The sequence below is a fragment of the Phyllostomus discolor genome, chromosome 4 (genome assembly GCF_004126475.2).
Source record: "Phyllostomus discolor isolate MPI-MPIP mPhyDis1 chromosome 4, mPhyDis1.pri.v3, whole genome shotgun sequence".
Lineage (NCBI taxonomy): Eukaryota > Metazoa > Chordata > Mammalia > Chiroptera > Phyllostomidae > Phyllostomus > Phyllostomus discolor.
In genome coordinates, this window is record NC_040906.2 from 28,218,472 (window position 1) to 28,231,292 (window position 12,821).

The window sequence follows — 12,821 nt, forward strand, 5'->3', positions numbered from 1 at the left end:
TATCAATACTTTGAGAAGTGAGCTTATAGGGAGACTTCCACCCAGGTCCCAGATTGACCCCTGAGTGGTATACTCATAGACAGATCCAAATAGGACTACTAAGGCTTTATATTTTAAAATAAGCCTATTCTTTTTTTTTTCAATTCCAGTCACTTTTTTTAAAAGATTTTATTTATTTAATTTTAGAGAGGGAAGGGAGGGAGAAAAAGAGGGAGAGAAACATCAGTGTGTGGTTGCCTCTCGTGCACCCCCTACTGGGGACCTGGCCCGCAATCCAGTCATGTGCCCTGACTGGGAATCAAACCAGCAGACCCTTTGGTTTGCAGGCTAGTACTCAGTCCACCGAGCCACACTAGCCAGGGCAAGACTACTAAGGTTTTGAGAAGTAAACTGACACTGGAACCACAACCCAAAGCAGGCTGAAAAATACATCAGCTGTTCCAGAGACTTCCCAGATGACTGCATATTCAGGATTCGCTAGAGGGACTCACAAGACTCGACATATAGTTGTACTCTCAGTTAAGAGTCATTTCAGAAACAGTAAGGATTCACAGCCAGATCATTAGGGAAGAGGGCACCAGTTGAGTGTGGAGGAATTCATGTGCAAGGTTCCTATACTCTCTCCCTCCTGAGGGGGTTACACAGAGCATACTCTTTCCCCCAGGAGTAAAATGCAGCCACACATGTTCAGTGTTTCTGCCCAGGGAAGCCTATTAGAGATTCAGTGCCCAAGGTTTTTAATGGGGGCTGGTCATATTAGCAGCCTGTGCTTAGCAACTACCAGGATTCTAGTCCCAGAAGGAAAGAAGGTGTCCATCATAAAGCACATTGTTAGTAAAGTCTGTGGACAACAAAATACCCTTATCAGTTAGGAATGTTTCCTATCTGTGTAGGGAACTTTTAGAAAGCTTAATTCCCAGGTACCAGCGAGGTGTCAAGTTTACAAGCAGGTCCTTCTAAAGATAATAATTTCAAGCCTACTCTGTACTCTATTATGCATGTCAACATTCTCCATAAGAGATAAATAAGACTCATAACATACTCAAAGTGTCCATGATATAAACCAAAATTACTTGGAAATCAAAGAACTGTGAAAATCTTAACTTATTTGGAGAAAGACAAGCAATAGACCTCAATAACACCATAACATAGATTTTGGAATTATCTCACAAGAACTGTAAAGTAGCTAGTGTAGAAATGCTCAAAAGAGCAATCACAAACACTTTAAATAACTGTTAAGATTGGTAAGTATAGGCCAAAAGCAGAAGGTACAAAGAAGAACCAAATCAACCCCTGGTTGGTGTGGCTCGGTGGATTGAGCACTGGCCTGCAGACTGGAAGGTCATCAGTTTGATTCCCGGTCAGGGCACATGCTGATCTCACACATCAGTGTGTCTCTCCCTCTCTTTCTCCCTCCTTCCCCTCTCTCTAAAAATAAATAAATAAAATATTTTTTAAAAATCTCAATTTTGAAAAAAAAAAACCAAATCAAAATTTTAGAATTGAAAAATACAGTAACCAAAACTTTTTAAAAATCACTGAGTAAATTTAATAGCAGAATAGAGATGACAGCAGAAGAGTTGGTAAACTTGAAAATAGATTAATAACAATTATCCAAACTGCAAAACAGACAGACAAAAATAACCAGAGCTCTAAGGACCTAAGCATCTAATATTTGTGTCTTTGGGACCCCAGAAAGAGAGGAGAAAAATTGCAGGGCTGAAAAACATATTTGAAGAAATAATGGTTGAAAATTTCCCAAGGTTGGTGAAAGATCTAAACCTACAGATTCAAGAAGCTGAGCAAACTGTATCCTAAAAAATAAAAAACAAAGATATCCATGTACAAATGCATCATATTCAAATTGAAAGAGAATAATATTGAAAGCACCTGGATAAAAATGGTGCCTTGTATATAGGGAAACGGCAGTTCAAATGCCTGCACATTTATCGGTATCCTTTGGGGGCCTAAAAAAGTGGCACACCAGTTTTCCTGTGCTAAAAGAAAAATTATAGATGTGTTTTTTTATTTCTCTTTTCTTTTTCTACTTGTTCTTATTTTCTCCCCTTTTCTCCCGCTTTTCTTTTCACCGTCTGCCTTTTTTCCACACCTTTATTCCTTCACTTGGCCAGTAACTTCCACAAGATTGTTGAGCATTTGGACCTAAAGAACCTACAGTGCAGAAAGAAACTGGGGTCTTTTTTTTTCTCTGTACTTGAGATAAATGGGAATTGATTATAGTGTTTCATTCATGAAGTTCATGATATTTACCTTCTACTCTCCCTATCAGTAGAAGAAATAGAAACTTGCAGAACTGATAAAAATTGTGGACTTGCCCTTTTGTGTGATGCAGACGATCAGCCTTCACCGATAGAGCCTGTTGTAAACAGTGATGTTTTAGACCTCCAGTTGACCTTGGCTAACTGTTGTTGAGTGTTGCCAAGGAGAATGAATGAATTTGTATGTAAAACCGTGTCTCTTTTGTTTCTCTAAAATACTATAATAATAATGATTGTACACTGTTTCTAATTTCTGATAGGTTATAATCTAATGATAGGGTGCCATTACCAAAAACTACTGCTGATTACCACCAGTACATGTTTTGTCCAACTCTTCATCCAAAGCTTCCCTTTACCTCACTACCTGTTGTAGCATCCTCTCTATCTGCTTACTTCTTGAGCTTATTTTTATTTCTTTCTTTGCCCTTTGATTTAATTTCTTTTTTCCTTAGCTCTCTCTCCCTGATATTTTGTTTTTCTCTTGTCACTAACAAATCTATCACAGATTTTCTCTCCAAACTGACGTTGTAGTATCTTCCAACATCATGGTTTATATTAGAGCAGAATCTTTATCAATTTATTGTTGTTGTGAAGTATCATTAAATGCTGTTTTGGACGATGGTTACATAACTTAATAGCAGGTTCACTTGGGCCAGACACACTTTTGGGTGCTCTGTTTTATCCTTAGTTGGTGACTATGTTTTATGTGTACATTACAATTGTCTGGCTTTCTTGACATAAAATTCATAATAGGTTTTCTTTTCCCTTTTACTAGTCCGGAGATATTAAGTCGCTCACAGACTCAGACACTAGAGAGTTTGGAATTCATCCCTCAGCATGCTGGTGCTTTCTCAGTAGAAAAATATGACGACATCAGGAAGTATTTAATAAAGGTAAAACTAGAGTCACAATTATACCAGTCTTGTCAATTAATGATGCAGCTACCACAACATACCATTCAAATCTATTCACAGCTTATTTTTACCTTAAAATAAGTCTTGTTTTTGCTATGTATTTCTTTTGTTAATTCTCTAACTAATACAAGCAGATTTCTACATGAATATTACCATTTAATGACAATAGAACATTTAAGTTTTATAAAATGTTCAAGGGGTTCTTAAGAACTAGGGTCAGAGTGGCTTTTTGTTAGTAACACTAGCAAAATAGAGATTGTATAAATAAAGCAGGCTGCCTTCATCCTCTGGTTATGCTGTCTTTGCTTCCTTCTCAAATGCTGTACAATCAGCTACAGTTTAACTATGGCATGTATTGAAATGAGCTTCAGGAAGGAGTATGAGAGAAATCAAGGGAACTGAAGAATTACTGTTTCAGAGCATAATCAACAGTAATTATTTAGTTTTCTCTCAGGTAACACTGTATATATTTCTTGGGAAGCTTGAAGTATGTTAGAACCTTTCTTTTAATGATATTCTATATCAGTATATACGATATTTTCCCAAGATGTTAAGAGGATTTTTTGATTAAGATTAGGAACTCCTACTTTATATAAGTTGGGTAGACTCTTCACTTTCACAAAGTTGAGTATTTGAATTTTCCTGGTCCATAAGTTGATTCCTGAAATTTTGAAAGTGGTTTATTATTTATGAATTGTTTCTCTGTTAGTGCACAGTGACCAACTTCACTGATTCCCTTCCTGCTCAGGCCTGCGACACTCCTCCGCACCCCTTGGGCAGGCTCGTGGAGACACTGGTTGCAGTGTACAGAATGACGTATGTGGGTGTGGGCGCCAACCGCCGGCTGTTGCAGGAGGCCGTGAAGGAGATTAAGTCCTACCTTAAGCGACTTTTCCAGCTGGTCAGGTAAAAGATCTTTTCATTGAAGCCTGCAAGTTGTGGGATATTAGTTCATACTAATGGCTTGGGTATCTTCACTCTGAATCTAGAGATTACAACTTCATGAAGGATCTTTAATGTTTCCCTTTATCACAGAAATTATTCATTAAGAAAATGATTTTATGCCAGAGATCCTTAAATTGATTGAATAATGGCAATATGTTTTTACTTTATGTTTATGCTATGAGAATAAAAAGAACCTTAGTCATTGTTACTTATTTCCTTTATGTATTTCTTACTCATTATGTATAATAGAAGGCTAAAATAAATGTTATTTAATTCTGATTTTGGTATTAAATATAACAGTCTTACATGGATTTCATCTCTAGGCAAAATAATGTCTCTAAAACCTAACCACAGAGAAGATAAAGTCTAATACAAAGTTTTGTCCCTGAGTATTTATTGTCACTTGACAGCAACAACATATTTATTCATTTATTCAACAAATATTTATTGTGTGCATCTATGTGTTAGCCACCATTCTAGCTCCTGGAGGAATTTATCAGTGAATAAAACAACAACAAAATGTTTAACATCTGTACTGTCATAGAGCTTACACTGTAGCGGAACAAAACATGCAGTATGTCAGATGACAATAAATACGATAGAGGGAAAGGAGATGGGACTGAAGGTAAGACGCTGCTGTTTTAAACAGAAGGTCAAGGAGGCCTGACTAATGAGGGAATAGCTGAACAGAGACTCTGAAGGAGGTGAGAAAGTGAGCAAGTGAGCACTTCCAAGAAGAGTTTTAGGGCAGCAAGCAAATCTGGAACTAGTGAAATTCAAAGTCTTTTACTGAGTATAAAGAAAATATTATGTTAAGAAACTAGGCAAAAGTTTGAATTTGTGTCAGAAAACTTTGTTATTAGCGTCAAATTAATAAATGCATATGGACATGTTTCATGCTTTAGGGGGTATTGTGGTCTACTGAGAAGACCACTGGGTTGGCAGTGTTTCAGCTCTGACAAAGCAAGACGGGTATAATGAAGATAGGGTTCCTGACCTTAGCTTTCCCAACTATAAAATCAGGGGCAGGGGCAGGGAATAAATTTACAAAACTAGAGAAGATTGCAGACTGCCTTTAAAGAGAAAGGGTCATGGTTAAAGTCTGTAAAAATAAAGTCTTGTTCACGGTAGAGCCCACCATTTGCATATAAGAGATTGGAGATAAAATGTAGGGCACATTCAAAGCCTAGAAAAAAAGACCTCAACAATTTTGGAATGGTAGCAGCCTGATCACCTGGAAAATTTTTTCTGCAACTTTTTATATAAACACTTAGAATTATATGGCTTTTAGTAAAAAATATAATTTTACTAACCAATGCCACCCCAATACATTTAATTTAAAGAAAAAGTTTTAGCCCTGACTGCTGTGGCTGAATGGATGGAGTGCCAGCCTGTGAACCAAAAGGTGGCCAGTCTGATTCCCAGTCAGGGCACACGCCTGGGCTGCAAGCCAGGTTCCTCGTTTGGGGGGGTATGAGAGGCAGCTTATCAATGTGTCTCTCACACGTTGATATTTCTCTCCCTCCCTTCTCCTCTCTCTAAAAATAAATAAAATCTAAAAATAAGTATTTAAGAAAAAGTTTTAAAAATTTTACAATTGGGGTTTTTTCCTTAATATTTGGCATTTAAGTAATTTCTACTGATACCTATTTATATTCTGAGAAAATGGTCTCTGCTAAAAGAGTTGATACACATTGACCTCAGATGAGATTTGCCAGTAAGGGAAATATATATAATATAGATCAGAATTCTTCATTCTTAAATAACTAGACAGAAAAAAAACCATAGTACATGAAAAATTTTAGTGGTATTATTAGCTATGCTCTTAATTCTGTTTTGTAAGAAGCATCAGTTAAGAATCTCAGACAACTAAAATATTTAGTTAGTACAAAGTTTGATATCATAAGTCCTTAAGTAGATAAAATAATGGAAATGTGTTATTCTTTTAGCCACTCTAGAGGTATAATTGCATAATTATGTTTTTTTATTACTCCTTAGGTTTTTATTTCCTGAGCTCCCTGAAGAGGGCAGCACAATTCCTCTCTCTGCTCCTCTGCCATCTGAAAGGAAACCCTTTTGCACTGGGATGTCAGATTCCAGATCCGAATCGCCAGAGCCCGGGTAAATGGAGTTAGGTGGAGAGAGTGAAGAAAGGTGGTGGGGACCAAATGATCCTATCCAAAGCATCCTGGGAAAGTTGTTTTTCTAGATCTCCGTTTTCTTATTTCTAAAATGAAGTGGTTGGACTAGGTAATCTCTGAAGTTCCTTTTAGCTCTCAAGTTCGTGAAAGTACAGGCACGAATGACTGGACTCAAAGGCAGCTGAGCAAAGTAACATCATGCTGACCTAGAGTAACAATAGAGAGATCAGTCTCAAAATAGAAACCAAGTAGATTTTCAGTTAGATTTCGAGTTATGAAAAGAATTCACAGTTGGGTGCAAGGTAAAACTCTGGGGCTCAGCTCCTCATGTGAACTCCATATGTAAAAGTAGAATAGTTTTATAATTGCCTTTTTACTCAAAATTTCCCATCTTTACATTCTATTTTGATTCTGTAATTGAATTTTAATATTAATGATTTTTTTCTCTGATATTTTGTAGTTATGTGGTAACAAGTTCGGGGTTACTGCTTCCTGTGCTCCTACCTCGGCTGTACCCACCACTGTTCATGCTCTACGCCCTGGATAACGATCGTGAGGAAGACATTTACTGGGAGTGTGTTCTGCGACTGAACAAGCAGCCAGACATTGCTCTTCTGGGCTTCCTTGGGGTACAAAGGTAAGTACAGTAGTTATGAGTGGAATCAAGTGGTTTTAATTTAAAGTGAAAACAGCATTATTAGGAATTTGGTACTTTGATGTCTAATTATATATATGATTTGCAGTTTACTCATTTATTTGCCTATCTGTCTGTTCCACAAAATAGTGATATTTAATAATCTTTGAAAATGAGTATGGACCCAATTGTTGTTTGGAGTTTGTTTTTTATTTGTGTATGTACACACACACACACACACACATACACACATATTTAAATTTGAGTTCTCCCACCTGATATTTTGTAGTTCTTTAAAGCAAAATACATATATCCACATTTTCAGAAAAAGCTAATTGTATTCCGTCTTTGGCATTCTTCCTTCATTTCTCTTTCCTTCTTCCTCATCTATAATTTCCAACTTAAAAGTTTTAAAAGTGCTCTTTTTGTTGTAAGGCATTATTTCTTGTTATTCAGGGGAATATTAAGTAGTTATGCTTGCTTTCTAGTGCTGTGATAAGGCCAATCATGCCAGTGCCCAATAATTACTTATTTGTGATATCAAAAAGGTGAATAAACCTCAATTGGAACACACATTTTTTTCAGTGGAATGATTTAATAGTGAAAATGAGACAAAACTGAGTGGAGGAAAGCTTTTGGCCAATGTTGGGTCATATCTGTAATGTGTAGGGTTATTGGAGTATGGAATGACAAATTCGTTAGGGATGTGACAGAAACTTTTAAATTACTTCTGGAATGTGTATTAAAACTTCATTTGTTTGTGGAACTTATTTTAAATGGGAGACAGGGAAGCTAGTATAGCCATCACCTGTTTTTACGGGGATTTATTTACCATAAGCAACAACTTGTAATAACAAAGTATGTATTCTGTTGTAGGAAATTTTGGCCAGTGACCTTGTCAATCCTTGGAGAGACTAAAAAGGTATAGTAGATTTTAGTTTCCTCGGCAACTATGCTTTTCTGTGGAATGGGGGACTCGAGATACCAAGAAATTTCCGTCTTACTTCACTGGAATAGTACCCAATCCTGGGTTACTCACCAGAGACCTCTGCCCTGCCATCAGTGTCATCATATTATTACAGTAAAGGACAACGTTTCTCTTTGAACTTCATCAATTCTCTTTTTGCAGGTTTTGCCAACCACAAAAGATGCTTGTTTTGCCTCAGCTGTAGAATGTCTACAGCAGATCAGGTAATCTGATTTGTTGAAAAATCACATAAATTGAAGTAGTGGTTAGTCTATTAAAAAATTAATGAGATCTTAGTTTCATTAAGCTCTAAGCAGCCCCTCCACTCCTAGATGGTGACAGTCTCAGCCCAGAGATAAGAAAGGCTCGTCTGAGACATTAAGATTACTTTTTACTCTGCAGGCCCTTGCATTTTCAAAAGTGATGGTGTGCCTACCTAGAAACTTACCTATATGATCACATCTTTAGCCAAATGGAAATTAACTAAATTCTTGCTCAGAAGAACATGTATTAGGAAAGTAAGATCCTTTTAGGTAAAAGGAGATGATGTATGACTTAGTGAATTCTTCCAGGTGAATCATAGATAGTTGGGAGCTTCTTTTCTCAAAGAACCATAGGATTACAAAGGTCATCCCTTCCAGCGATTCATTATGCCTGATGTGTCCAGTTGAAGGCACATGTACCTCAGGAGAGTATACATTCAAAAATTACTATCAAATGGCTCTATTAAGAAGATTATAAGGTGTCTTTTTGTCCTTTTTTCCCCCAACAGCACAACATTTACCCCATCAGACAAACTTAAAGTCATCCAGCAGACTTTTGAAGAGATCTCACAGAGTGTCCTGGCATCACTGCAGGAAGACTTCTTGTGGTCCATGGACGACTTGTTTCCTGTTTTCTTATACGTGGTGCTACGGGCCAGGTGATCAGTCTTTCGGACTTGAATATTAGTGACTACTCATTTTAACATGTATGCCTTTTGCTTTTTTTTAAGATTATTTATTTATTTTTAGACAGAGGGGAAGGGAGAGAAGCATCAATGTGTGGTTGCCTCTTATACCCCCTGCCCCAACTGGAGGCTTGGCCCACAACCCAGGCATGTGCCTTGACTGGGAATCGAACACCTGCAAACCAATCCATTGAGCCACACCAGCCAGGGTTTCATTTGCTTTTTTTTGAACTGATGGAGGAATATATTTTTCCACTAGAAAAAAAATCTATTTTTATTAACCATTTCACTGTGGCATTACCTCTTTGTTGAGCTGTTTATTTTCCTTCAAACAGATTTTGAAGAAGGATGTACATATAAGTAGAAATAACTCAGTGTCTTTTTTTCTTATTGGGCAGGATTAGGAATTTAGGCTCTGAGGTCCATCTCATTGAGGACCTGATGGACCCGTATCTTCAGCACGGGGAGCAGGGCATCATGTTCACCACCTTGAAGGTAAGTGTATGTGTCACTTATTATTTGTTAGCTTGAAATCTGTCCTTCATTTACCATAATATAAATCTGTCATTAGCTACTTTTCTTCTTTATAAAAGTTTAATGCAAACATTTTAAGTGCCTTTAGAGCACATATTATTAACATTTTGAAATATGATAATATATTAAAGTACCAATCAGTTAGTTATTATGCATAAAGCAAATTATCCACCACCCAGTATTCTCTATAAATTGATTGTTCAAATCATTACAGATGCTTATGAATATAGACCATCCATATAAATGTAACTCTAGAAAAGAAAAAAAGAATTTTTAGTGTTAAAAAAAAGTATTAAAAAATGGAGCTTTTTAGTGGTACTAAGGTAGAAACGCAGAAGGCAGTATGCATACAATGAATATGAACTGCATCTTCTTTTTTCTTCATGTATTTACTGTAACCAACAGATGACAAATGAGGGTCCCTGATCTGGGTGCTCTCTAGGGGTGGTTGACAGTCACTTCAGTTTTCCTTGGACTATGGTAGAATCATTCTGAAGTTTATTGGAAGAACAACATATAGAAAATGACAAAAACACTTTTGAAAAAAGAGAGGGAGAATAGACCCACTCTGCCAGGTTAGAATTGTAATAATTAAGATAGTATATTACTGCCACAGGAATAGACAAATAACTATTCAAATGGAAGGGATAGCCCCCAGGTAGACATTATTGTAATAAAACTTTCACATGTGAAAATGGAAAAACCAGACACAAATAGAAAAGAGTTTTATGTAATAAATGGTCAAAGTATTGGGATAGGTCATTAAGAATTTTGGAAGGAAAGTGAAAGCAGGGTGGAATTGCCCACCTTGCAAATTACAGATGCCTTAGGGTTAAATATAGAAAAAGGAAGAGAGAAGGAAAGTCAGACAAATTAAAATGAGAAAAAAATAGAATTTAATGTCAGTTTTCTGGTTTGGGTTAATTTTTTAAACTTTTCAACATAAATACCATTTCTATTAAATAAATAAACTGAAAAAGGGTGGTTGGAAAGGAAATACCGACCACCAGTGACTTATTAACTACTTATGTTTATTGAAGAGCGTCTCTAAACGTATCACCAAGGAAGAAATCAAATTAATACATTTATATGTAAAAAGATGCTCAACCTCACTGAATATAATAGTACTGCAGATTTAAACAAGATGTCATATTGTGCTTGCTAAATTGACAAAAATGTTTTAAAATTTAACCAGTGCTGGTGGGGTTATAGTAATATCAGTATTATTCCCATATTGCTCATAATGGATTAAATTAAATAGCAGTTACCCTTTTGGAAAACAGTTGTTGTTAACATTGATATCAAAAACACCTAAAGTGTTTGTGGACTTCGCGTAGTCCCTCCTGGAGATTTGTTCTTATTGAAGAATGGAAAACATTCTATATGATTTGGATGAAGTGCTCTTTGTAGTGTGAGTGGCTCCCAGGCCTGGAAATTTTCAGAATCACCTGTGGATGCTGCTTAAAAATGCATTCCTGGAGTTTCTGACTCACTAGGTCTGAAAGGATGCTTAATCTGTATGCTTACCGAACACACCAGATGATTCCGATTTCAGTTATTTGTGTACCTTACAACGAGTAGCATACTCCACATGTCCAATTAATAGTGGCTCAGCAAATTGTAGTATTTCTACTTAGAATAATATACAGCCTGTAAAAAGTTTTGTGTATATGTGTTTTACAATTAGAGGGAAATGTGCAAAATTTTATCTATTAATTAAACTAGGCAGTAAAGACACTGGATAGGGGGCTAGAAGAAAACAGGAAAAATAAAAGCAACTGATTTTGTTGGGCTATTAGAATTCATAAGGAATTCCTTTAGTCCTAGGTGCACTGCTATGTTTATGTGAGTTCTCTCACAGTAAATTTGAAATTGTATTGAATTTTTTTTCAGGCATGTTACTACCAGATCCAGCGTGAGAAGCTTAACTAGGCTGCATAACAGCTTGACAACTGGATTATCTATGCACAGTGTTATAGCACCATCTGGCATCTTCCCGCAGTGGCAAAAAAGGATGGTCTTGAAATTAGGATGTTGTGCTATTTTGGTGGTTTTTTTCTGAACCTTACAAATGATCAGAGCCCTAAGCCCAGAAGAAAAGACTATACATTTTAGAGGTAGAGTTGAAAGGATGTAGAAATCAGAATTGACCAGTCCCTGGCCAATAAGTTTTCAAAATACCATACACCTACTGTTTGAAAAAAGAGGATATCTCTTCCTACAGTAAAGGTTATGCCAGCTTCATGACATTGCAAGAGAAGTTCTCAGTGTAGCTTCTTGCACTAAAGAAGATGATGGATAATTTGGAGTTTCTGGTCTGCCTGCAGTTACCCCAGACCCCTTTGCAAGGAGCAGATTGTACTTGAAACTGCGGTAACTGCACTATGCCTTCCTGAATGCCTTGCAATCATGTGTGCATCATGCTTCTTTGCCGAGAGAGGGGAAGAGAACTTTTAAACTACAGTTTTAACTTTTTCTAAGCTTTTCCACCATGGTATTCATCATGGGAGACATTTGATATAGTGACCAGCAAACCACAACCCCAAACACGAAATGCATCTAAATAGTATTCTGCCTCCTGAGTAAAAAAAGAACATGGGCATTTTGTTCTACAGAGTGAATACACTGGAATTCAGATACTGACCCTGCGCTGCTGTGGATCCTCATCTGTCCATGTGCAAACGCTGTATCCCAACGCCTGTGAAGAGAGCCTGAAGAGCTTTTGCATGCAGGCTGTTTTGGAGCAGGACAAAAAACTAGGAGGTGGGATAACGAAGAACTGCATCCCTCCTACATCCTACCTAGTGTTGTGGCTCTTCCCTATACCTCGCATTAGTTCACAGAGGGGAAGAAAAAGGAAACAAGCGTTGGCTTTTCCTATCTCAAAAGTATTATGACACTTCACTGTTGTAGTGTTTGTTTTTTTAATGTCCTATTGTAAGTGGTTGGTTTATACTGTATAAGTAACACTAATAGTTGTTCTGAATAACATGGGTGCTCTTCCTCATCTCATCTACACAAATGGTGAGTGTATGGAGTATCTCCCTAATTTATTAACATCAGCAGATGTTAATTTGGAAAAAGGATCATGGTTCCTGCTCTACTTTATAATCAAGACAGATGTTTATTAAAATATTGTTTTGGAATGCTGGCTATAATGTAATGGCAATTTTCATAATAAAAGACATTGATCTTTACGAGGTTGTTTTGATTACAAGAGAGATGGCACAGGGCAGCTTAAAAATTTAAAAGAAATGCAGGTTTAGCATTTTTGCTTACATTGTAATCCATGCCTCTTTGTATTGGCTTCAGAGGATCCTTTAGGATTTTAGAAATCTCTCTTTAAAATAAAGCTTATAAAACTTACAAATAAAGCTTATAATTATATCACCTTTGGTGGCAAAGGACAAATTAACTTTCTGATCCTAATAACCTGAGGACAGGGGTCTTTTTTATTT

At 36.7% G+C, this 12,821-nt stretch overlaps 1 protein-coding gene across 4 annotated transcripts in view; it reads left to right on the top strand.

Annotated features, from left to right (window-relative positions):
- Positions 1–12,560, top strand: part of ALS2 (alsin Rho guanine nucleotide exchange factor ALS2) — a 76,918-nt gene extending 64,358 nt beyond the window's left edge. For all 4 annotated transcript variants that reach the window (XM_028508820.2, XM_036023061.1, XM_036023062.1 and 1 more), the window contains 9 exons: positions 3,055–3,172; positions 3,942–4,099; positions 6,137–6,259; positions 6,740–6,916; positions 7,790–7,835; positions 8,043–8,104; positions 8,653–8,802; positions 9,228–9,324; positions 11,257–12,560. In XM_028508820.2, the coding sequence (XP_028364621.1) occupies positions 3,055–3,172; positions 3,942–4,099; positions 6,137–6,259; positions 6,740–6,916; positions 7,790–7,835; positions 8,043–8,104; positions 8,653–8,802; positions 9,228–9,324; positions 11,257–11,295 (970 nt within the window). In that variant the 3' untranslated portion in view covers positions 11,296–12,560. The remainder of the gene's footprint in view (positions 1–3,054; positions 3,173–3,941; positions 4,100–6,136; positions 6,260–6,739; positions 6,917–7,789; positions 7,836–8,042; positions 8,105–8,652; positions 8,803–9,227; positions 9,325–11,256) is intronic.
- Positions 12,561–12,821: the final 261 nt, after the last annotated feature.